This window comes from Haliaeetus albicilla, chromosome 22, assembly GCF_947461875.1.
Source record: "Haliaeetus albicilla chromosome 22, bHalAlb1.1, whole genome shotgun sequence".
In the NCBI taxonomy this organism is placed as follows: Eukaryota; Metazoa; Chordata; class Aves; order Accipitriformes; family Accipitridae; genus Haliaeetus; species Haliaeetus albicilla.
This window is the reverse complement of record NC_091504.1, coordinates 13,810,855-13,833,699: the sequence shown is the minus strand read 5'-3', so window position 1 is coordinate 13,833,699 and position 22,845 is coordinate 13,810,855. Positions and strand designations below refer to the sequence as shown.

The 22,845-nt window shown below is 35.3% G+C and overlaps 1 protein-coding gene across 5 annotated transcripts in view; it reads right to left on the bottom strand.

Moving 5' to 3' along the window:
* The window catches only part of CLEC16A (C-type lectin domain containing 16A), an 87,041-nt gene that overhangs the window by 58,254 nt on the left and 5,942 nt on the right, over positions 1 to 22,845 (bottom strand). For all 5 annotated transcript variants that reach the window (XR_011329287.1, XM_069809944.1, XM_069809945.1 and 2 more), the window contains exons 2-11: positions 20,714 to 20,842; positions 19,250 to 19,383; positions 18,323 to 18,471; positions 16,949 to 17,054; positions 14,932 to 15,055; positions 13,838 to 14,012; positions 12,171 to 12,224; positions 9,680 to 9,793; positions 4,129 to 4,357; positions 2,605 to 2,734 (exon numbers count right to left, since the gene is read on the bottom strand). Coding sequence is in view for 4 of the 5 variants with exons in the window: in XM_069809944.1 (XP_069666045.1) it covers positions 2,605 to 2,734; positions 4,129 to 4,357; positions 9,680 to 9,793; positions 12,171 to 12,224; positions 13,838 to 14,012; positions 14,932 to 15,055; positions 16,949 to 17,054; positions 18,323 to 18,471; positions 19,250 to 19,383; positions 20,714 to 20,842 (1,344 nt within the window). In the remaining variant the exon portion in view is untranslated. The remainder of the gene's footprint in view (positions 1 to 2,604; positions 2,735 to 4,128; positions 4,358 to 9,679; positions 9,794 to 12,170; positions 12,225 to 13,837; positions 14,013 to 14,931; positions 15,056 to 16,948; positions 17,055 to 18,322; positions 18,472 to 19,249; positions 19,384 to 20,713; positions 20,843 to 22,845) is intronic.

The window sequence follows — 22,845 nt, the reverse complement described above, 5'->3', positions numbered from 1 at the left end:
GCAAAAACAGCCTAAAGAATTAGCAATGTTGAAAATAAATCAAGAGTGCCTTCAGTCTTCCTAAGCATTAAACAAGCCCTACAAGCCTCATGACATCCTGAAATGGGGTGCTTTGCACATAGCAAAGGGAGTTCAGCTTCAAGGCCTAAAGAAGAAAGAGGACCAAGACATCCAGGTTCAAGATTACTAAAACACTTAAATGCTAGATAACACTAGGTCTGTTGTCAGACCAACATTAGCTGGTCATTACCCTAAAAACTGACCTACGATGTAAAAGTAGTATTTATTTTAATTTTATTAAAACCAATGTTTTAAGAGGTCAAAGGTGCAGAAATATCAGTAGCTGTTCCATTAACACTAATATTACATGGTTACATGTTTAATTACATTAAACAACTTCTGTAATCTCTAATGCATTTTTCACTGTTTTTTCCCCACATGCTACTTAGGTTTGTGAAACTACATAACTTTAAAAAACATATGATTACAGCAGTGAGAGAAATAATTTTCATTCCAGATGCTTCTTCACTGCATCTATCTATCTGCATTATCAAACTCTCAATTGCAATAATCTGAAGCCAAAACAACTTCTAGGAATCCCACTCATCAACAGATCCTCATACAGACTAAATAATAGGACAGACCCAGAAAAACTTCAGCTATAAGGAAGCAGCAACAGAAGGCACAACATAGCATGAAGGTTTTGCATTCTGGAAACAAACTTCACTGTGTAGCATATCATAAAAGGAAGTTAATTTAAAACAAGCCTTTAGGCTTAAACTTTCCAATAGTGAGGCACATCAAAATAAAGTTATACCAAAAATATATAAACTTTCTCTTTTATATTCTTCACAGTAGAAAAAAGGGCTAAGGGAAATTGAAAATTTGACTTACCTTTTATAGCTACAGATTTTTAACTGCAAGCTGTGCTGTTTTCCATTTATTTTTCAACAACTATTGGACAATTTTTAAAAACCACTTTTAATATTAAAGGCTACATGGCAAGTATTTTCAAACGTATTTCTTAATTCTGTAAGCATTTTCTTCCTTTACTAGCTTTTTACTAATGACTTGATAGAAATCGGATCAAATGCCATACGGGTATTTTTCAAATTATTTATTCTTGTGGAGTGTGTCCACAACTGAAGACCACAACACATTAGGAATCACTATCACCACAATCATTAATGATTATTCCACTTATGGAAGTTTCTCCCACTTCAAGCATGAGATGAAAGATCACCGCATTTTCCACTACCACATAGCACCTTATCCACATGGCTCACCTTATCCACAAGACTCAGTGATTGCAATCAGTGTAGGAAAGAAGCTATGCACACTTGACCAATTTGAGAGATTTAGCTACTGTTTCAAATATTACATTTGGCATATGGAACAACACATAATCTTAAGCTGTAGCAGCTTATCCACTGAGATTTCCAGAAATTCATGTACAAAACTAAGGCCAGAAATGCCCTACACAAGGTCTATACTCATTTTAAAAATATTTTTAGCTCTGCACATTCCTTGATGCTGTTTATTTTTAGAAAAGATGCAGGACGCTGTGAGATCATATCTGCAGATCAAAAGAGTCCTGAAATGCAGACATTTGCCAAATGCATTGACATCTCCCATCTAAGTATTTTGTACTTTTCAAGACCTGAGCATCCTAGTTGCTTTAGCATTCAGTGCAGTCATTACCAATTTCTTTCTAAAAGCCATTTGGCACATATTTTAGTCAAAATATCAATAATCTAGAACAATGTATTTTAAAGCCAGTTCAAGTCAAGGTTCAATTTCACTTTTACAATGAAATTAAATGTTATCTTTATTAATGAATGTAATCTAAGCTACATCAAAGCTATAATGGAGACAGAATGAAATTCTGGGAATACCAGGCAGCATTTCCCAAGTTTAAAAATAAATTTGAAATCCTATTAAAAATGTGCATTTCCCCAAGGGACACATTTGCAATTACTTTTGTGTCAGAGATGGCATGTTCCATTTCTTTTCTTTATCAATCTAATAACAAGAATGCAAAATTCTTACTGAGAAAGTGTCTTATGGGTATTTAATATATCCAAGTTTAAATTTTGAAGTCAAGGCAATTTCTGCTCCCAGAAACACTTAAAAGCTGCATTTCCAAGAGAAGTTTTCAATAACCCTAAGGTATACTAATGGACCTTAGAAACTGTACATAGCTTAGATTGGGTTTATTCGCAACTACTAATACTACTAAAATTCTGCAAAATTCAGCGCTGAACTGAGGAATTTTCCTAGGTTTTTCCCCTACAGATGTATACAAAATTGACACGTGACCATAAATATCATTAAGAAAACTTCTTCTGGCTTAATTTAGAGGTTTAGAAAATTCTGGAATGAAAGGAAAGCACAAACTTCACAAAGGAACAAGACTATTTCTGAAACTGATCAGTAGAGAGGCCATATCCCATTTTTCTGTTGCCTCACTTATTTGTGATCCACAAGAACCCTTGTAATTTTAATTGGAGGCAGATTTGAAACATCCCTTAAGAGAAGTGAGAGAGTTAACAGGAGGGCAAGTAAGGAAGCAATACAGCAAAATATATTACAGTTCCTTTATACCTGTTCCAGTTTGTTATCTCACTCCCAGAGGCAGCTGCACTCTTTTCTTCATCTGTTGTATTCTGTTCTGTCACAGTAGAGATAGACAATTCTGACAGTTTACATCTCTCCATGATTACCATCTCTATTTCTAAAAAAAACAACAAAAAAACAAAACAGAACACCCAAATTTGATATTTTTAACAAACAGTTATCGCAAGCTCTTTTGTATTTTCCATTTTGCATTACAAGTGACTGATACAACTACGTAAGAGGTATAACCATAACCTCAGAAAGCTTAATTAATGAATAGATGTAGGCAAATTTTCTTCCCAATAAAATAGTTTGCTTACGTTTCTTTAAGGAATTTAACTGCTACAAGAAAATTATATATAATATATGTAAAGAAAATATACAGATTATGTTGGCAAATAAACAAGCAACAGTAATCTCCCTCCCCTCCAAACCACAGGAAGAAAAAACATACAACCTCTTTCTGGAAAAAAAATTTTTTTGTAAAAATGCTAGTAAGATGGGGCATGGGTGGACATCTAGTTTCACAGAGGGTGTAAATAGGTCTCTACAATTACAGCAAACAGGATACCTGGTCCCAAGTGCTTCATACCTATGGGCTTTAAGTAGAACTATTAAGACCAAATCTAGCTTCTGTTTAAGAATTTGGACAAAGATAACTGCTAAATGCACCAGTTTAAAGAGCAGATCATGTCATATTTTCTTGAAATCATGGTAGACAATACACGATTAGTTATTTGACACCATTTAAGGAAAGCCTTCTCAAACAGACTGTTTACCTAAATCAAAATGCAACTATGTTTGGAGAGGGCTGTCAAAGCATAAAGGTCTTATTTTCAACTGTTTGTAATTCTGCCACATTTTTCTCAATTTTTGTCTAAAGTAAAGACTAGTTTCTGACGTACACCCTTCTAATAGTTATTAACTAGTAAAATAAACAGTTATGCTGTAAGACCACCCATCCTATAAAACCAATTCTTAAGGTTAGCATTACGTCAAAAATCCTGAAAACGTGCAATTAAAAAAACCTAAAAGTTAAAGAGGTTTTCTTGAGTTTTGAACTATTTAATATCATCATCTACCATGCACTGTCACTTTTAGCACACTTGTTGAATTTTATCATTGAATCACGCATAAAATACTCCCAACCATCTTACAAAGGTAAAGTGGCTACACCATTTGCCTTACCACAGAAGGAAAAGTTACAAAGTTGTGAAGTCCACTTATAAAGTGCCCCATAATCATGTACACCTAGCTGTAAGGCATGCATTTGTGATAAGGGCCAAAGACTACAGGAAAATATGAAATTCATAGTTCTTAATCAGATTAGAAGTACATATTCTGACAGAATGATTTAACATGAGAAAAAAAAAACCAGGCAAAGACTGAAACAAATTTAATAGTCCCATGTTCACCTAGTGCATCAAGAGAACAAGTCACATAACAGATCACAACTAGGTTCATAAAAGTATCCAAATTGTAAGCATGATTTTTATTTGCCGGTATACCCACCTTCATTTTCACTGCTTGTTCTGATGCCCTTTGAACTCGCTTCTGTACCTTTAGTTTTATCTAGGTCATCTTGGTTATCTTCAGATCCTCTCTCCTCCTCATCTTCTTCACCAACATTCTTATAGTTGGGTCTTTTCTGCACCCTCTTCTTCCCCTTCTGTTTGTTAATTTCAAGAGACCTCTCAAGTGTTTCTGTTGGTTTTATGAAACATCTGATGCTCGACTTTGCCTGTAAATTTGAAGAGTTTACACTGAGTTACAACACGACATTGTTAACTCTAATTGATAAAGAAACTTCAGTTCATATCAAAGAGAATGTAAATTAGCATACCACCTACAAATCTCCAATCCATTTTAAAATACAAGAAAGCAGACCTCAAGTTGTATCAAATCACCAGTAGAACAATTATCTCCAAAGTAATATATCCTAAAGATACGTCATTTAAAAAGTATGCCATCTTGAGACAAGAAGATACAGAACTACCTATTTCATCAATAGAAGTTTATTAAAATTTTTTCCCTTCTTTGAACTTTCTTAATAGGTGAGACAGCTAGTACATACAAAATTAAGACACCTTCTGCAAAAAGGATAAAGGCAGCAAAATCCAAAGTATGTGTTGACAGCCATGTATTAATATGAAATATACTTTTTAAATGTCTTTGGCAGTAGCAAGGACAAAACCCAATGCTCTATGCCGCGAACTTTTCTTGACTCTTGAGCTTCCCTCAACAGCATACTAGTCGTTGTATCAACTAGGAATAAATGGCACTGACATCAACCTTTCTGGGCCTCCAGACATTGACTTACCACGTCCAGAAAACCAACACCACTTCATTTGTTAGACTTTTATACTTGTGTTCTGCCCAAAGAGATCAGTAGTTTATCTTTTCAAGTCTTTTGGACAAGGCGGCAAACAGTATTCAATCAATACCTGATTTTCCTGATTATTAATTTACAGAGCGAGAAAATAAATTTAGATGACAAATTTCTCCCAGAGGAAATAAGTATTTCCAAGACTCTCTGCCATTCTAAAAATAGAGAACAATGTATTCTTACAGAAAGACACAAGACACCACAAGAAGTTTTGTGACTAGCAGGACTAACAAAACTTGGTTTCCCATAATTTTGCAGATTGTTTCTGCACTGTGATGCTTTGAGCTCCCTTCCCACTTGTTAGGCATGGTAGCTAGATCACCAGAGTACACCCTCTCTCTCACCCAGAGCTATAAACATTCATCAGCCAAACCTCTCCTACTGAGAGCTGAACCCCATGGTTTGGGGGCTTCCTGCCAGCACAGGTTTATGCCGAACAAGACTGCTACAGAAACTTCATTACCTTTCAGACCTCAGTACTTCAATCACATTTAGCTGACACTGGCTAAAGGGTTAAAAATTTAAGGGCAAGCAAGAGAAAAGAAGTAAGACTAGAGTAAATACAAAATTGATTCCATTCCCTGCCTTAGGTGACTCAAGTACAATAAGTACTGAAGATGAGTGCATCAAAGAGACCTCAGAAAAAGTTTGGAAAAAATCCCTCCCTTCACTTAATAAGGAACACCTCTACGTAAAAAATAAGAGATTAGGAAAAGACCTGGGAAGAAGCCTTCTACAAGTCAAAAGGCCAAAATGTTTCTCTGAATGTTCTGACTTTTTAAAAAGGCTTTATACAAATCTTGCATAAGTTACCTTACACTTGGCACTGAAACAAACCATATAGTAGGAAGAATCTTTCACAATACCAAAAAAACCCCACAACGTGAAATTTACCACACTTATGTCCCCCAGTAAGCTCTCTGATACATTTTTAGTCTGATCAAACTGCAACATTGGAAAGTTATAAACCAACCAGAGTTACAACCAGATTACCTTTTATTGATGGCTTCTCATCAGAAAAGTCATAAGGAAAGGGAAGAACATATTAAGTCCTACTCTTTAGGGGAAAAAAATAAAAGTAGCATGCAAGTTGCATAATGCATTTTCCCCTTCCTGCATTCACTTCTTACAACTGCTTCCTAGAATCCTGTAGCTACTTTTTTTTTTTTTTATGAAGAATGCATGTACTTAACATCCTTGAATTTTTAATATGCTGTTAGCCACATTAGCAAAATAACAGAAGAGACCTGTAGACAGCAATGTGCTCATAAGCATTGAACCATGGTCTGGTCCATCTCAAGAAAGAATGCTGAGAAAAAGTCAACATATATATTCTATTCTGCTAAATATAACAAGGCTATATATTTAAGACATTCTAAAATCAGACTTAAAATTAATTTACATAGTATATGGTTTATCTAAGTTGATTATACAGTTTGAGATACTGCTATTTTATACTTTGAAAATGTCTTTCAACCATATTTTCAATTATGGTTTATCTTGTGCAATGTGTGCTGGTAAAATAAGGCAGTACCAGTAAAAACTTTTACAGGAAGGAGAAAGGAGGTTAAACAAGAAACATGAAATAGGTAGAACTGGCCCACATCCGAATTATGCAGGAAAACAGATCTCACAGGAAGTAAGGTAAACCTTAGTGTGATGACTGCTAACAAGTTTAAATACATTCTGTTGGCTACACATATTCAACTCTCACCATGAGATAAGAGTTAGTATTTCTTCTGATGCCATCTAAAACCAGAAATGCAGGGAAAAAATATGGAAAGAAAAGTGTATCTTAATTTGCTACACTTTGAGGTGGAGAACCTGTTCATTGGAGGTTGGGCAATCATTACTGCCCTATGATGTTCAGCTGATCTCCATGGGTAGGTTATGGCCAACTCATCAGCTATCAGCAGTTAGATCTGCTGGTGATTTTTTTCCACAAATTGGTTTCAGTAAAAAGTACTATTTGTTCCTGTCATGAAAACTACCCTTACTCTTTTGCCCTAAATAACTCTGGATATGTTGCATTTATACACAACAACTGCAACCCTTATTTTTTTATTGCTTTTATTTTTGTTAAGTATTCGTTACTCATTTAGTCTCCTATCATGAGGACATGTTGACACTGCTTCTGGTAATCTCAGTCCATACTCCTTACACCTCATGCCACTTTAATTCATCTTATTAGGAATGTGAATATAGACATGAGGTTCTACTTACTTTGGGTTTTAGAAACTACATGTTAGTTAGAAACTGACAGCTACACTTCAATTTAAATATATCAAGACATGTATCAGTTGCAAGACATGAGCAGTGTTAAGTACAGAGCAGGGGTTTAGAGATAACTGGGGCTCACCAGAACACACAGAGATATCCCCAGAACAACAAGCTTAGAAGAGTATCAGAATGATTACCATGGGAAAATATAACAGAAAGGAACTAGTAAAAGATAAATTTGGGTCTGACTTAAGAACAAACACAATTCTAAACTCAGTCAAAAAGTAAATTAAAAAACTTGCTCATCACTTTTCTCTACTAAGCCCAAAACAAGCAATTCTAAAGTAGGTTCTGAAATAGCTTCCAACGTTCAATAGAAGTTTATCATTTCTTTGCAACAGAATACACCACAGTTATAACTTTGCAATGATCCTGATACACCTTATAGTCCAAAGAACAGTCCCTGAAATGGCTAACAATACTCAAAAATCAACTTTCTGCTCTAAGAAGTCCTACCACAGAGCAACAAGAAACTGTCTCACCTTTACTTGTCTATGCCTCCATATCTACAGCTGACTTTAGCCACACTGTTGTGTATCAGGAGAAAATACCATGCAATATATGCAGTAGTTGTTCAAGTCCATAAAGTGCGAGCAGCTCACTTGATAGCTCTCCTCATTGGAAATAGGGCATGGAGCTCTTCTGCTGAAGATTACTCCCTGCTCTTTCTGCAAATAACCAACCTTCACCAGTAGACTTTCTGACAGTACAGGTTACTAAAAACTAAAGTTTCTCCCATGGAAGTTTTTTCCTCATCCACCAGAAGTGCCACCACTCTGCTCTCCCTGTAACAAAGCTCCACCTCTAGCAGTTTCGCTAAGCGTCTATCCTAGAAAGCCAATACCTCTCCTATATACTACCTGTTCGGGTATGACAGAACTCCCAGTTTACATGCCATGAGGCATGGTCTTTAAGACCAGTAAGAAACAGCAACCTAAATAGTACTACAAACATAAGAGAATAGATGAACAGAAGTTCATAGGAAACCCCTAATATTCCTAACATTAGTGCAAACACACAAACACATGCTGCAGGTATTTTGCAACTCTGTACAGCAACTATAACAGGAAAAGAGAATCTCACTTCTGCAACAACTGCTGCCCCACCATCTCGCCACAAATTTCCTAGTAACAAAGCTGCTTCTGCACAAGCAACACACATGACATTCAGCATGCAGCTAGCAGAAGGTCAGACATTTGCTAACACAAGTAAGAGGTTGCTTTATCTTAAAGCATTCAGTCAGCTCTACCATTCCACTGTATTTTTTTCTAAAAAAGATTAGATTCTAAGTATCAAGGTCAGCAGTACAAAATAACAGAACACAAAAGCTACCAGCTAAGATCAGCCCACACAGCTTCCATCCACTGCACAGTAGGAAGAAACTTGGAAAAGTTGACTTGTATCATAGAAGAGTTGAAGCATATCTCCCCCTTGAAACTCTCAGAACTATAGCCACTGCTTGGAAAGAATGTGCAGAAGAACCAATCTACTGCTTGTTATAAATCAAATGTTCAGTCAGTAACTCTTTGCTGACCAGTCAGACATTAGGAGACATATTCAATCTTTAGACAGAACTACAGTCAGAAGCCTCTGAACCAAAGTAAGGTCATACCCCCTTCTTATTACCATCCTCAAATAGGCCTTTAAAAAGTAACAAGCAAGCATTTCACAAACTGTGAAACCCACAACAAAAGGGAAAAAATCATATACATGACACACTTAGAAAAACACTAACAACAGCATCTAGCAACATCTAAACAGTATTGAATCTGAAGGTACAAGGGCAATGACAAAGTGATAGCACTCCCATCTATTTGTGGCTGGTCTCTATTCTCTGATGCACGCTTTCAGAGATGGTCAGTTTTACTGCTAAAACATTGGGAATATTCAGACAAAAATATTTTTTTCCTTCTGTATCCAAAGGATTTACCATAAGGCCAAGTATTTCTTCTAAGTCTCTCATTTCTACTACAAGTTGCATAAGGAAATAATTTCACAGGAAAGTTGTGATGACTCATTTCTATTTCACTACCAAAGAGCTGATAACAAAAACTGAACACAGAAGACTGAATTACAAAAGTGTCCCATCAAAACGATGGAAGCCTTTGCAGTGCCTGACCCCTGCAGAAGCAACTAAGTATTCTAGTTTGTGTCCTACCCATTCTTATATCACTACCTGAAATACATACGCACGCACAAAAATATTTCAACTTTGACAAGAACATAATACTGTAAGTTGCACAGAACATTTTTCTGCTATCTTATCCAACAACAAAAGCTGAAATCTGCTATTGGTGCTCTTCTCTCCTAAACACAATCACTTTAGCTTACCAGTTTCCAGGTACCTGATTTTGTTTTTCAAATATTTTCTTTGCCTCTAAAAAAAATATTACTTACTGAGTTTTTCTGTATATCTTGCTCAACTTTAGAAGAAAACACTGAGAGGTCACCATTAAGTATAACCTCAGCCAACGAGTTCACCAAAGGGGCATAATGTATAATTAGAAAAACCTATTAAAAGAAGGATGGAAAGAAATATCAGACATATTACAGAACACATACAGTTTCACAATTTCAGTCACTGAACATACTTCTTTGACCTTGTTAAACCAGTATCTTAAGTTTACATATACAGTAAAGTACAATTGGTAACACTGATAGTTCATGAAGTCTACCTCAAAACACAGGAGACCATAATCCTCTCTACAGGTATTTGACCTTTCTCTACATTTTAAGCTACCTAGTTTTAATAATTCTTCATACTCTTCCCCCCTTCTGAGAAATGTCAATTCTCTCTCCTCATCAGCTTTGAGATGCAAGTTGTGTGATATTCTAGCAAACAGCTTTTCTGGCTATGAAATCACAATGAATTATGGTCTAGCTACAAAGTGGCTACATAACACAGGAATAAAGGCCATACTGCCTACAACATGAAAGCACTTATCCAGAAGTGCATTGGTGCTTTAGCAGAGTTCTCTATTTACACTAGCCACTCTATTTTGAGGCAAGGCTTACGAGGTTGGGCCAGCAAACAACTGGCTTCTGGACAGAACTGGCTCAGGTCCAGCCACAATAGCCTTATGTCACCTTATATCCATTCTCTTTGCAGGAATATCAAAACTGGATCCCTAAACGGTGGTTCTGGATGAAAAATCCCCAAGTAATTTCTAAATCAGTAAGCCTAATCATTGTTTTGATAATATTTAGCTAAACATGATCTCCACAGGTTTTCTGATTGAAGTCAGAACCATTCCAGAGCTTCAAAAGTGAAGTGATTATTAGCATGTGGTGGTGACCTATGTACAACTTTGGAAAGTTGCAACACACTTCAAAAATACTTTGGACAACCTCAAGCTTCTTCCAATTCAGAAGGTGTAGCTTGACTAAACACAGGCACGTTTTGGCATAAGTACATTACATGTTCACTTTGTGAAGAGTGGATGAAAATCTACAACAGTGGATTTTCATCAGCTAGTACAAGTCTCTTCGGCACCTGTCTCTAATATATGAGTAATGCCTAAAGCGTATACCTGGTGTCAATAACAGAAATAGTTAAGAAGGTTTTTCAGATACTCAGTGTACACTTTCAGATCCCATTCCATCAAAGACAGACTCTAGGTTAAAAAGAGGAGGAAAAAGATGCATTTCTGCCAGTTACAGAAAAAGTAGCTTGATTTTCTGCATCACAACCCATTCTGATACACAAAATTTGGTCCCAATTCTTTATGGTTATGAAAAAAGTTCAATTTTCTTTATTAAAAACAATAAAGAACAAGATGCAAATCCTGAACTGATACCTAACCAACGCTTGCGCTGAAATCAAAGAGGTTGAAAGAGGTCAATATATACAACCCTGTGATGCAGATCCCTTTAGTTACAAGAAGCTGTTGCTCCCAAGGTTTTATCTGTGGTAAATAACTCCCACAACATCACAATTTTTTAGGTTTTAATTAAGAAGCATCAAATTATCTTATCCTGGAAAATCACATTTTTCAGAAAAGTTCTTAAAAAAAGAAGATGAGATTATGGGCCAGACCATAACAAAATGACTAATGCAAAATTGTTAAGTTCAAAAAAAGAAGGAAGTATACATTCTATGAATACAAGTCAAAACTGTTTTCAGAGAATATTAATTTAAGAAAACTAGTCTCACAGAAACACACTGAAGACTACAGGGAAAAAAAGACTTTTTTTCTCTACGATAAAAAAAAAAAAAAAATCCACTGTAAAACTCTCTTCATTTGAAAGTAAGTTCCAGAAAGAAAAGGAGGTGGGACTGGTAAGAAAAAGAAGTAACAAATACTTAATTATAGATTTAAGGTATAGGCATAATGAAATTCAAATTGTGTGAAAGTATGAGGTTTTGGTGGTCGTGAGTGTTTTGGGATTTGGGGGTTTGGTTGTTTGGGTTTTTTTTTTTTTAAAACAATCAAAACCCCCCATGAGATCACTGCTCCCTCTATTTTTCAAAAGAGGAAAATTCAAACATGGATTCTTCCATAGCTTAGACAGATAAGAAGTGCAATACAGCATCTATCTAAACTTCACCTGCAATTTTAATAAATTGTGTCCTAGCATGTTGCATGGCTCTATTACACACCACTTGTCTGGTGGTGTACATAAACTATAATCACTGAATGCTCTAAAGGCTACCCTGCACTATAGGATCCTCAGAAGAATGATATTAACTCAAGTAAGAAGCTATTTGTCTGTCCATAAAAAGATCTTACATTTTTTTTTTTTTAATGGAAACTGATCTGTTTAAAACTTCATTTGCCAACTTGTCTTTAATGGCTTTGCCAAAATAGATGAAAATACAGTAACTTATAAATCATAACACTACTGCAAAATAAGTTCTGAAATAGGACAAAATACTTAAAATACTTACTTGAGAAAGAAGATAGAGAGAAACTTGGAGACTTATTTTTGGACGCTCTCCACCCTACAGAAAAAATGTTATGAAAAATGCTGATTTATTTATACGAAGTTAAAGCATTTACACTGTTTAATATTTAATTTAAACCAAAACTTTTAATACTGTATTGTTCCACATTCTGCTACAAAATGTTCAGAAAGCGTCATGCTCCTTAACATTCACTTCTTGTAAACTATTCAAATTAAGACTCTCCAAATAAGCGTATCCCTTACTCTACATGCTTAAAATATCACTATTGATTACTGTCTTCCATAGCCACTTTGATAACTTAAATTTAAACAGATGAGTATCTGAGAAGTATGTTGGTTTTCACTATGCTACTATTCCTTCAAAAAGCACTTCTCGGTGAACATTCATTAAAGTCTGCTCTAAAAATTAGCTATTCGGAGACTATGAAATATTACCCACATAATAAAAACATGTGTCTTGACAGACACTCCTCTAAATCAAGTAAATCACATTAGGCAAAAAATATTTTTAAGTATAACTTGAGCATGACAGTGCTAAATTTATATACCAGTGTTAATTAAAATGTTTCTAAAGATAAATTAGTGATACTTTAAAAACCGTCAACTGAATATATTCAACAGTTATCTCAAGAGGCAAGAACAGCCCAGTTTTACAATTGCAAATATCTCTGACCTCATGACAATAGACACATTTGCCTGAAAACAGGAGGACAAGCAGGCTTTTGTACATGTGTGAACGCAAAGAGTTAAAATAGCTGAAATGAAAGTAAAAGTCAGGAAGTCTGCTTCACCCTATTTCAATGACCTTATCAATGGCAAGACAAGAAGCTGATTGTTATTCAGTCTTCAGCACACATGCAATATACTGAATTCATTATCTTGCAAGAAACTTGAACTCTGGTTAATGAAAGTATGCTGAAATTTACAAAGCATTGTGTACCTTAAGAACAAACACCACTACAGAAGATTAAGAGGAGGGAAGGGAGGGGGAAAACAAAAAAGAAGAAAAAAACTGAACAGTGCATTTATTTTTTTTTAAAGACAAGTGAATACAGGAATCTGTACAGGTTTTAAAAGAACAGTTTCTATTTCATTAAAAATTAGTTTTCCACTAAATTGAAAGGCTATGCTTTAAAAATAGATTCAACTGTACCACATTCAAACACAGCTTATCTGCAAATAGAAGAATTAAGTATCAAAACAAAAACTTTGTATTTTCTACCTGGAATGGATTTTTACACCACGGAAAATTTGTACATATACTGGGAAAAGGTATTATAATCTGCTTTTGCCAGGAGACAAGTTACCATATCAGAAAAGGAAATCACACATCTCCCAGCATCAGAGAAATTTAAACCCTGTTCCAAATTTGCAGCTCTTCTCGTCTCCACTATTGTTAGCATTTAACAACCATCTCATCCAAAACAGTATCTGTTTGGTGAATAACATTTCATCTATTTTCCCCTTAAATTCAACCTCAGTGTATTTCCCCTACAGTCACCTTATTTAAGCTGTTTCATGTAAAACACACAAACATAAGATATCGACAGTATTAACCCTACTACAGAATACACCTGCTGAACAAATCATTACACATACTGAAAGCAAGTAATACCTTTAAAACTTAACTGTCTGCAGGTATTAGCTTACCTTATCTTGATTTACTAATGAATACACGTAGAGGGGAAGAAAGAGCCTATTAAGTAGGTGGTCTGTCAGCACATCATTTAAAAATTCACAATTAATGATAAGGATATCATTAAGGTAATGTAAATGATCAAGATGTTCTGCTACCAGGTCACTCAGTTTGCCCCTATTTCTGTGCCTGAAAAAGAGAGCTGAAAGTAAGTCTCAGATATAATCAATTGCCAAAGTCTTAAAAACTTAAGGAAAGAATTAACGTGCATCCCTTCCACAGATTACCTTGCGCATATCATCTGCCTAAAGAAGATGTTTCAGTAAAGTCAACTAATGCAGCTAGCAAACAGTATTCAGGCTTATACGTGCTTTAGGTTGCACATATCAAGTTTTTCCCCAAGTTTTTAGAAGCAATGTTTTCAGAAAACTTCACTTTCTGCTGCCAGAGCCTTTTCACAAGCCAGCCATAAAAAATGTTAAGATTTGTTTCCAAAAATAAAAGAAGAAATCTATGCTGTATTTAACATCTACCTCCTCACTTTAAGAAAGCCAGAAATAGCTGCCCATTCTAAGGTGGGGGTGGGAAGGCAAACCAAGAATAACCTGAATCAACAAAATATTCCTGTAGTTGATAGTGGAATATCACACAAGAATTTCAGGTCTGACAGTTCCCATATTAAATAAAGTTCACCTTTCCAGTTTAAATTTTTTTCCTAGAATCTTTTCAGAAAGCCATTCTACTGAGATGATACGGAGAAAAGGGAACATTAAAATGACAAAGTTAGTAAGATTCAGAAGCACAAAATACCTTTTGTGTCTTCTGGATATCTACTAAATTTAACAGAATTAAAACAAAGATGAAGAAAAAGCATGTTGCCAAACACTAATGTACTGGTATAGATATTAGCACAGATAAGGCACACAGCACTAACCACTATTAATTCAAAGAATCACCAAAAAACTTTGCAAGATTGAAAAGCTTGAACTGTCTGCAAGGGAATATATTCAGAAACTAACTTAACTGGACTAGTTCAGACAAAATAAGGAGAGTATCAACATCTGGGAAAAGCATTTCCATTCAATACACGGGATTTGTAAAAGCTTACTCTTCATCAGTCTGCACACAGTTATCCAGTTCTATCACGTGGCTTCCAATAAACCAAACAAGGTTGGAGAAATAAGGGACAGCAGTTTTATCTCTAATGTAATGCAGCATAGGTTGGTTGTCCACTGAAGAGAAATTGTTAAAAAGAAAAATCAGTTGCCAGGGTTTTTTTATTAATTTTTAAGAAATACAACAAAGTATCTTCTGAGTTTTGATTACATGCTAGCTTTTCATACGAGTATATACCTGACATGATCTTATGCATGAAATGGACATCTACAAAAGCATCATATCAATTCTTAGTTGGCCTGAATGAGCCTAATATTGATATATTTACATAGGTCTGAAGATAAACAAATCTAATGGAATTCAGAAAGGTTTTTTAGCACGTTATTAAAAAAGAGAAAAAAGCATAAGAATAAAGCAGTAATGCTGAAAGTCAAGCTAGTTAGACTTACATGACACTGCATTAAGGAACACAGGAATCATCAGTGAAGGAAGGGCAAAAGAAACAGACAACAGTTAACAGGATTAGGAACTGGGATAGCGACATCCTCCAAAAGGGTTTAAAAAGCTAAAGAACAAAGCATCTAAACTAAAAGATACAGGGTAGGTGTTAGATCAGACTATGTGCAAATGGATAGCAGAAAATTATGAAACCTGAACATCCAAGCTGTCTTTATTCAACTCTAACCTTTATATCACTACAACATTCAATGAAAATTCTAGACAAGTACACTTTTTACCACAAAAATATTTAGTTACATAAATATATAACAAATAGGATATGAAGCCTGAACTTTGCTCTTTTTGTGAGCTCATATTTGAGTTTACAGCACCTTGAAGTAGAAAACAAGTGCCAAGTGCCCATTTCTCAGCATACAAATGAAAGACATTTTGTCCCTTGCAGTCAACACTATAAAGAACCTATCTGCTATGCAGGCTATCCAGTTACTTGCAAAACCATTTGTTCTTTTTTTTAAAAAATATCTTATATTCTTCTATGATGAAGACTGTCATCAAATCACTACTTTCTTAATTGATAGAAAGTTGTGTAAATTCAAAATGTAATTTGATTTAAAATGGATTAAAGAATAAGAAGCCCTGCATGAACATCTTCCATAACACATACTACGTTACAGCATGCTGATTTCAGAGGTAGAATTCCTGAATACACACCAATTTTTCTACAGAGACCACTCTGATATTTTCAATCTATTACAGATTTTATAGACCCCAAGAAAAATTTAGGAGGAAGTGACTGTTGGACATTCTCAAAGTAGCATTAACTTCAAAGTTCAACCAGATTGCCAAGGGCCTTGTTGAGTTTTGAAGATCTCCAACAGTACAGATTCCTCATTTTCTCCGGAAAACCTGTTGCAGTGTTTAACTATTCTCACAGTGAAGTTTAGGGGTTTTTTCCTTATGTCCTACTGTAATGTCCAGTACAGGAATTTGTGACTGCAGCCTCCTGGCCTTCACTGGGCACCTCTGGGAATGGTCTAGCTCTTCTTTAGACTGGAGTGACTGCAGCATCTAGGAGCTCTACAATCATATTCTAATGCACTTCAAATCCAAAAGGAAGTGATGTAGCCAACAAGATTACTGCTTCATACATTATAAAGCTCAAGTTCATAAGCAAAAAATACTTTATATTCTTTCTTAAAGCACTTTGGTTTTGGGGTTGGTTTTTTGGTTGGTTAGTTGGTTTTTAAATACAGTCACACTCTGATCTCTGTTGGAAGGGAAGCTAAAGTTCCTTGTGTATGCTTGATATTTTTGGGTTTTTTAAACCAGTTTCATCTGTGAGGAAACAGTACTATTAACAACAAGTATGTACTGTAGGTTTGGGGTTCTGCTTCATAAAAAACAAGATGTGTGTCTGAAGCATGCCAACATGCTAAGCTTTTCAATCTCGTAAAACACACAGAAAAGCCTTAAATGTAAATAACTGAAAATTAAACCACAATGAAACAAGATTTTGTAAACATGCTTTCTTCAATATACAAAAAGCATACCTTTGTAGACATTTAAAGTTATGGTCCTAACAGCAATCCTGACCATGCTTTCTGGGTGGTTAAAAAATTTAATAGCTTCAGTGTACAAAGCGAAATCATTAGTGTGCTGTAACAAGAGGAAAGAAAGCATTTATGAATTAACCAAAACATGTACAGAATATTTGTTGGGATTCTGTATGAAAAATGTTTTCCATGCATTACTCTGATATTTTTACCTTCTACTTAAGTAATCGAAATGATTTTACAATGGACACTCAGCTGCATTTGTAGCTCTGCATTAAAATAAACTGCTTTAAGCACCAGAGCTTTTCATGTTAATGCTGCACATATTCAGTGCTTTAATGCCCTCTTCTGGCAAAAAGTGGAATGGAGAGAGGAAAAATCCATTTCAGTTTTGGCCTTTGATTACTCAGGCTCTTTAAACTTTGACTAAGCCTCTTAGAACCAAGTGGTGCAACAGAAAAGATCCTGTTTATAAAAGCACAAGAAAACAAGGCATAAACAAGTTGAATTCTCAGGAAAGTAGACTTCAGAACTACTGAAACAGTCCAATATAACGCTAACTTCCAGATTTTGATTTTATTATAGATGTGTGAGGACAAAGACCTTCTTTATCATGCTTTTGCAGAGATCCCCTGTCCTGGTTTCAGCTGGGATAGAGTTACCTGTCTTCCTAGTAGCTGGTACAGTCTATGTTTTTGAGTTAGGTATGAGAAGAATGTTGATAGTAACAACTGAAAACATGAGTGTGTTAAGTAACGTTTAGACTAAAGTCAAGGATTTTTCAGCTTCTCATGCAGAGCCAGCAAGAAGGCTGGAGCGGCACAAGAAGCTGGGAGGGGACACAGCCAGGGCTGCTGACCCAAACTGGCCAAAGGGGTATTCCATACCATGTGACGTCATGTCCAGTATAGAAACTGGGGGGAGTGGGGGTGGGAGGATTGCCACTCGGGGACTAGCTGGGCATCGGTCGGTCGGTGGGTGGTGAACAATTGCATTGTACATCACTTGTATATTCCAATCCTTTTATTATTACTATTGCCATTTTATTAGTGTTATTATCATTAATTTCTTCTTTTCTGTTCTATTAAACCATTCTTATCTTAACCCAAGAGTTTTACTTCTTTCTTCCAATTCTCTCCCCCATCCCACTGGGTAGGAGGGAAGTGAGTGAGCAGCTACATGGTGCATAGTTGCTGGCTGGGGTTAAACCACAACATCCCCACAAATGAATTCTCAATCACTGATAATACCATTATAAAAATAAATGCAGGACATGCTCAGACAAGAGACCAAATAGAGTATGTGCCAAATTGCTATCAATTTCTAATTAAAGTCCTCTTATCCTTATACTGCAACTCTTCCTTCACTTACCTCATTATAAAAGAAATGTACAGTATGATTGTTGAGTTTCAGGGAAAGAGTTTTCAAAAATGATATGTAATACGCCATGATCTCCTCATCAGAAAAGTCAAATTTGTGGACAATAATAGAATTTACATAGTTATTGGAGAGCAGGTAGTCTGAAAAATAAGAGATATTACACAGGTTAACAGAAGGAAAAAAATCATTATGCTAACGAGCTGTATTTAAAGTACCAGGTAGCAAGCAACAAACTACCTGATGCTTGAAGATCCCAATTTTTAGCCAAACAACTGAAGCAATGGCTTCAAGCAGTAATATAAGGAAGTTGTTCCGTACAAAGGTCTTTGCTCCCAAGAACAAGACAACTGAGAATATACTTCACCTTCCTCAATTTATGTAGGCTTTCCAGCTAATAACACTTAAAACAACTCTCTTTTCCTCCCAAAGTCATAAACTCTCAAAGGCTTGTATATGACTTTCTCTTCACGATAGCTGTGGAGTACTTTAAACGAACTATTAATTCTCTGTCCTCTTTATATGTTTCTAAAAACCTTGAAGCAAGTGGCTGAATGCCAGCCCCTGTGATGCCAGAACAGTTCCAGTACAAATCATACAACAGAGTTCCACCACAATCTGCGCCAGTGAGGCAAACATTCCAGATGATAACAAATTTGCTGACTTCAAGAACCCCTTGAAATATGCTAAATAAGTGTTTCAGTAGTACCAAACAACTGCTTTTGTACTACTGAAAATTTACATTAAAAGGTATTTTGCAGTCAAATTACACTGTCCTTTCAGTAGTGTTCAATTAAAAAGATTGTTAGGAATTCATATAGTTCTTCTGTGAAGGGATACTAGGACTAAATTTCATTAAATGAAAGGGAATTCAATCAAATCTTGATCACTTAATCCTAAACAATTTAAGTGTGCCCTTACACAGTGATGTTTCATGACTGATGTTCTCAAAAAGGATGTTCAGAGTCTGCAGAAGCTGTACACACACGTAACGACCAGACTTCTGACGCAAGATGTTCAAGAAGAAAACAAACATATTCTTCTCCAAGAAAAAGCTGAAAGAAAATAAAGGTGTCATTAAGTCACTTGCTGTATTTAACTGGAACATATTTTTACTAGGATCAGGGATGATTCTAGGCAAGTTTGACAAACAGCATGTTTTACATTTATGAAGAATTATTTTGCAAAGTTTTATCTGTATAACAGACGAGTATCTTCAGAAAAACTTAAAATACTAACAAGGGCTCTTAAACATTCAAATTATACAGAAAAGGGATGTCAAGAAATCAGGGCCTTTTTAATTTTATTTTTAGTATACTTAATTTATCAGGTAGCTTCCCTACCTTGCAATCATAATTTTGAAGGGGAGAGCCTCTAATTGAGGGTTACGTTTTGCTCACTTGCTCCCTTTAAGCTAACACACTTTTTGTCTTCAACACTGTAGACCTTATTTTTGATCCACTTTAATTATTTTTTCCCCACACCAGAAGCAAGCATTTAATGGTTTATTGTACAATTCAAACAGAAGTGCATGCTTGCAATGTTTTTAAACCAGAAATGCATGCAATTTAAAGAGAACAGTTTGGACTCTTTTCCTACCAGGAAATCACAAATACATATCAATGAAATTTTTTTTACATTAACTGCAAAAAAAAAATCCTTGTTCCTAAAATTCTCCCAAGCAGAGAAGACAGTGAGGAATGTGATGGAGTTACAGTATAAATATGAATGATCAGAATAAGTCAATTTTCTTAGTCCACATCATAACCCAAAACCAACCACTCCCTAAATAAGTAATTAAAAACACCAAACACCTTAGCTTTACTTATATCAATCAAAAATTGCCTTTATAAAAGAGCAAGTGTCTTGAAGCAAACAGCCAAGCAATGGGCATTAATACAATCAGATTTGCAACTGTGAACATTTGAAGTTCATTTTTCTATCACACTATTTTATGAGGATTAAAATAACATCTGAACAAAAACTCTAAATATCATAGCTAGAATAAAATATCTATTTGTAGTATCTTATATAAATTGAAGTGAACAAATTAAAGTCATATGATATTAATAAATGTACTGAGTAAATCTGGGCCCTAAAATAGGTTAGATTTTGTATTTATATCAAAGATTTGAGAGTCAAACAAAAGCAGTATGTAAAAGGGGTTCTGGACTTGGAACACTTTTGTTAACAGAAGCAAATTCTCTGTTTCTTTATATGACAAGAATACGATCCTGCTTACCCATCTTACTACAGGACACAGCTTTCCACCTACATTCATGAAATACAGTCTTGGAAGAGTTAACTTTTTGAACTAGATCTCTATGCAACTCTAATCATTCTTCAAAAACAATACTGGAGTCAAAAATGCTTAGAAGTACTTACTCAAATACTGAGCTGTCATTCTGATCCCCCCATATAAGGATCTCTGTTATAGAACGAATAGTCTCTACCAGCAGGTTGCGATTGTGATCTGTTACTGTTGTATTTTTAGTCAAAACATGATACATGTACCTAAAAGAAAAAATAATTACAAGTAATATGCTATCCTGCCATTTTCACATGCACCATGCTTGTCTTTAGTCACTGTAACTTAATGTAGACACACACATACATACACATTATGTCTAATCATTGTACAATTTTAAAATCCTAAAATTTCATTTTAATACTGACGCAAAGAGAAAAGTAATTGTTAAAGCAAATATGCAACAAACAAAACAAATTCATAACTAGCCAGGTGAGTTATGAATGCTTATAAATATGTCAACATAGGACTAGAAACTACATAATACTTGTCCCATTGTGCTTCTTATGGCAACCTAGTGAAATTCTTTGGAAGCATGTTGAAATCAAAGGAGCAATGAGCAAGAAAAAGGAAGAATAGAAGAAGCAGGTAAGCATGCAGTAGCTGATATGGGAAAGCGTAATTCTGGAAAAAGGCACATGCAGATTTCACTAGAAAAGTTAGATCCCTTCTCTTGTCTGCAGAGACACTTTATAGATTCACGTCAATTTGATGGTTAATAATTGGGACTGTCAAAGACTATTCACTCATATTGGCAAAGCTTAATCATCAGGTCTCTAGCCCTTCAAGCACAGAAATACTGATCAGAAAGGTGGCAAATTCCAGCTTTACCATCTCAAAGGGCAGGAGTTTAAGGCTGTCTAGTGAAGTTCAAAAAAACCCCATATGTCTCTATTACACAGGTGAGAGGAAGCTAAATAAAATTTGAAAGGCTGTATTTAAAGTCTCAGAATTTTACTCAGTCAAGGAAGCATGTTTCTCTTTCTTCCAAAATAAGATATTACATCAAAGATTACTTCCCTTTGTCCTAAAAAAAAAAAAAAAAAAAAAAAAAAAAGGAGGGGGGGCAGGGGACGGGGCAAATTCTAATAAAAGCACAAGAATCACCATTGCTTTTCTCCATTGTTTTGTTTTGTTTTTTCTTTTATATAGTAATAAAGAAAAAGGATGGATGTAAGAAAGGTGCACAATTATGAAAGTAATTAAATAAAAAATATAATCAGAGAAATTTCATGTCATTTTAAAACTGCAAGAGTTTAGATTACTAAACACAGATCATATATTGCTATACTGCAATCTATTGCAAACCAGAAGTAACACCTGAGCATTCAGGATTATCTGGGCAATATACTCACTAGTGTTTGGGAAGGAAGACAGATTTTCCATACTAACAACCTTCCCATTAAAAGTGGAGTTAATCTAAACTCCCAGTATCTATTTTTGGGAAAATAGCCTGCATGTCCTGACTCTGGGGCAGCCTATCATTATTGCTTTTGGATGTCACGAAAGTTTGTTCTGTGATTCAGGTTGGAATTTTAGGAATCTTATTAGTACAACGCAGGAGGTTAAAAGCTCAAGAAGCCAATTTTAAGCAACAGACCCAAAGACCTCAAGCAGCTATTACGTAAAAGATAAAAATACCAATTTTGCCAAGCTACTGGAGGGTTCCAGGAAACGCCATGCATTTCTAAAACAAAATTTTGGTGTAACTGGTTTAAAGTAAGTTTCAGAAGTTTAGGTCAAAACCAGATTTGAAATCACATTTCAGAAAACAATATTCCCATCAATTTTATCTACACTAAGACACTGAATCAGTGCACAGGGCAAACATGCAGCTGGAGACTAAAATGCCATTTAACTGAATACACATATCAGGCTGTTCCAACCATTTATCAGACTTACAAAGACAAAACAAGATATTACCTAGTCTCAGAACCTTTTCATGCTTGAATTAAATTTAAAAAAAAAAAAATCATATTTCCAGTTTACTTAAAATTTGGTTTGGGGAATCTTCTTCAACCACTGAGCTGCCACTCAGTTGGCCAGAGCTTCACAGGACTTGTTGCAAGACATAGTTCATCCTCATAAGCCATGCAGGAAGCAGAAGCTATTTCAGAGAAGTTTATTACACTGTTATGGTAAGATGCTATATGCTTGCTGATCTTGATATTGGTTAATCATCAAATAACAATTTTACTGTGTTGAGTAC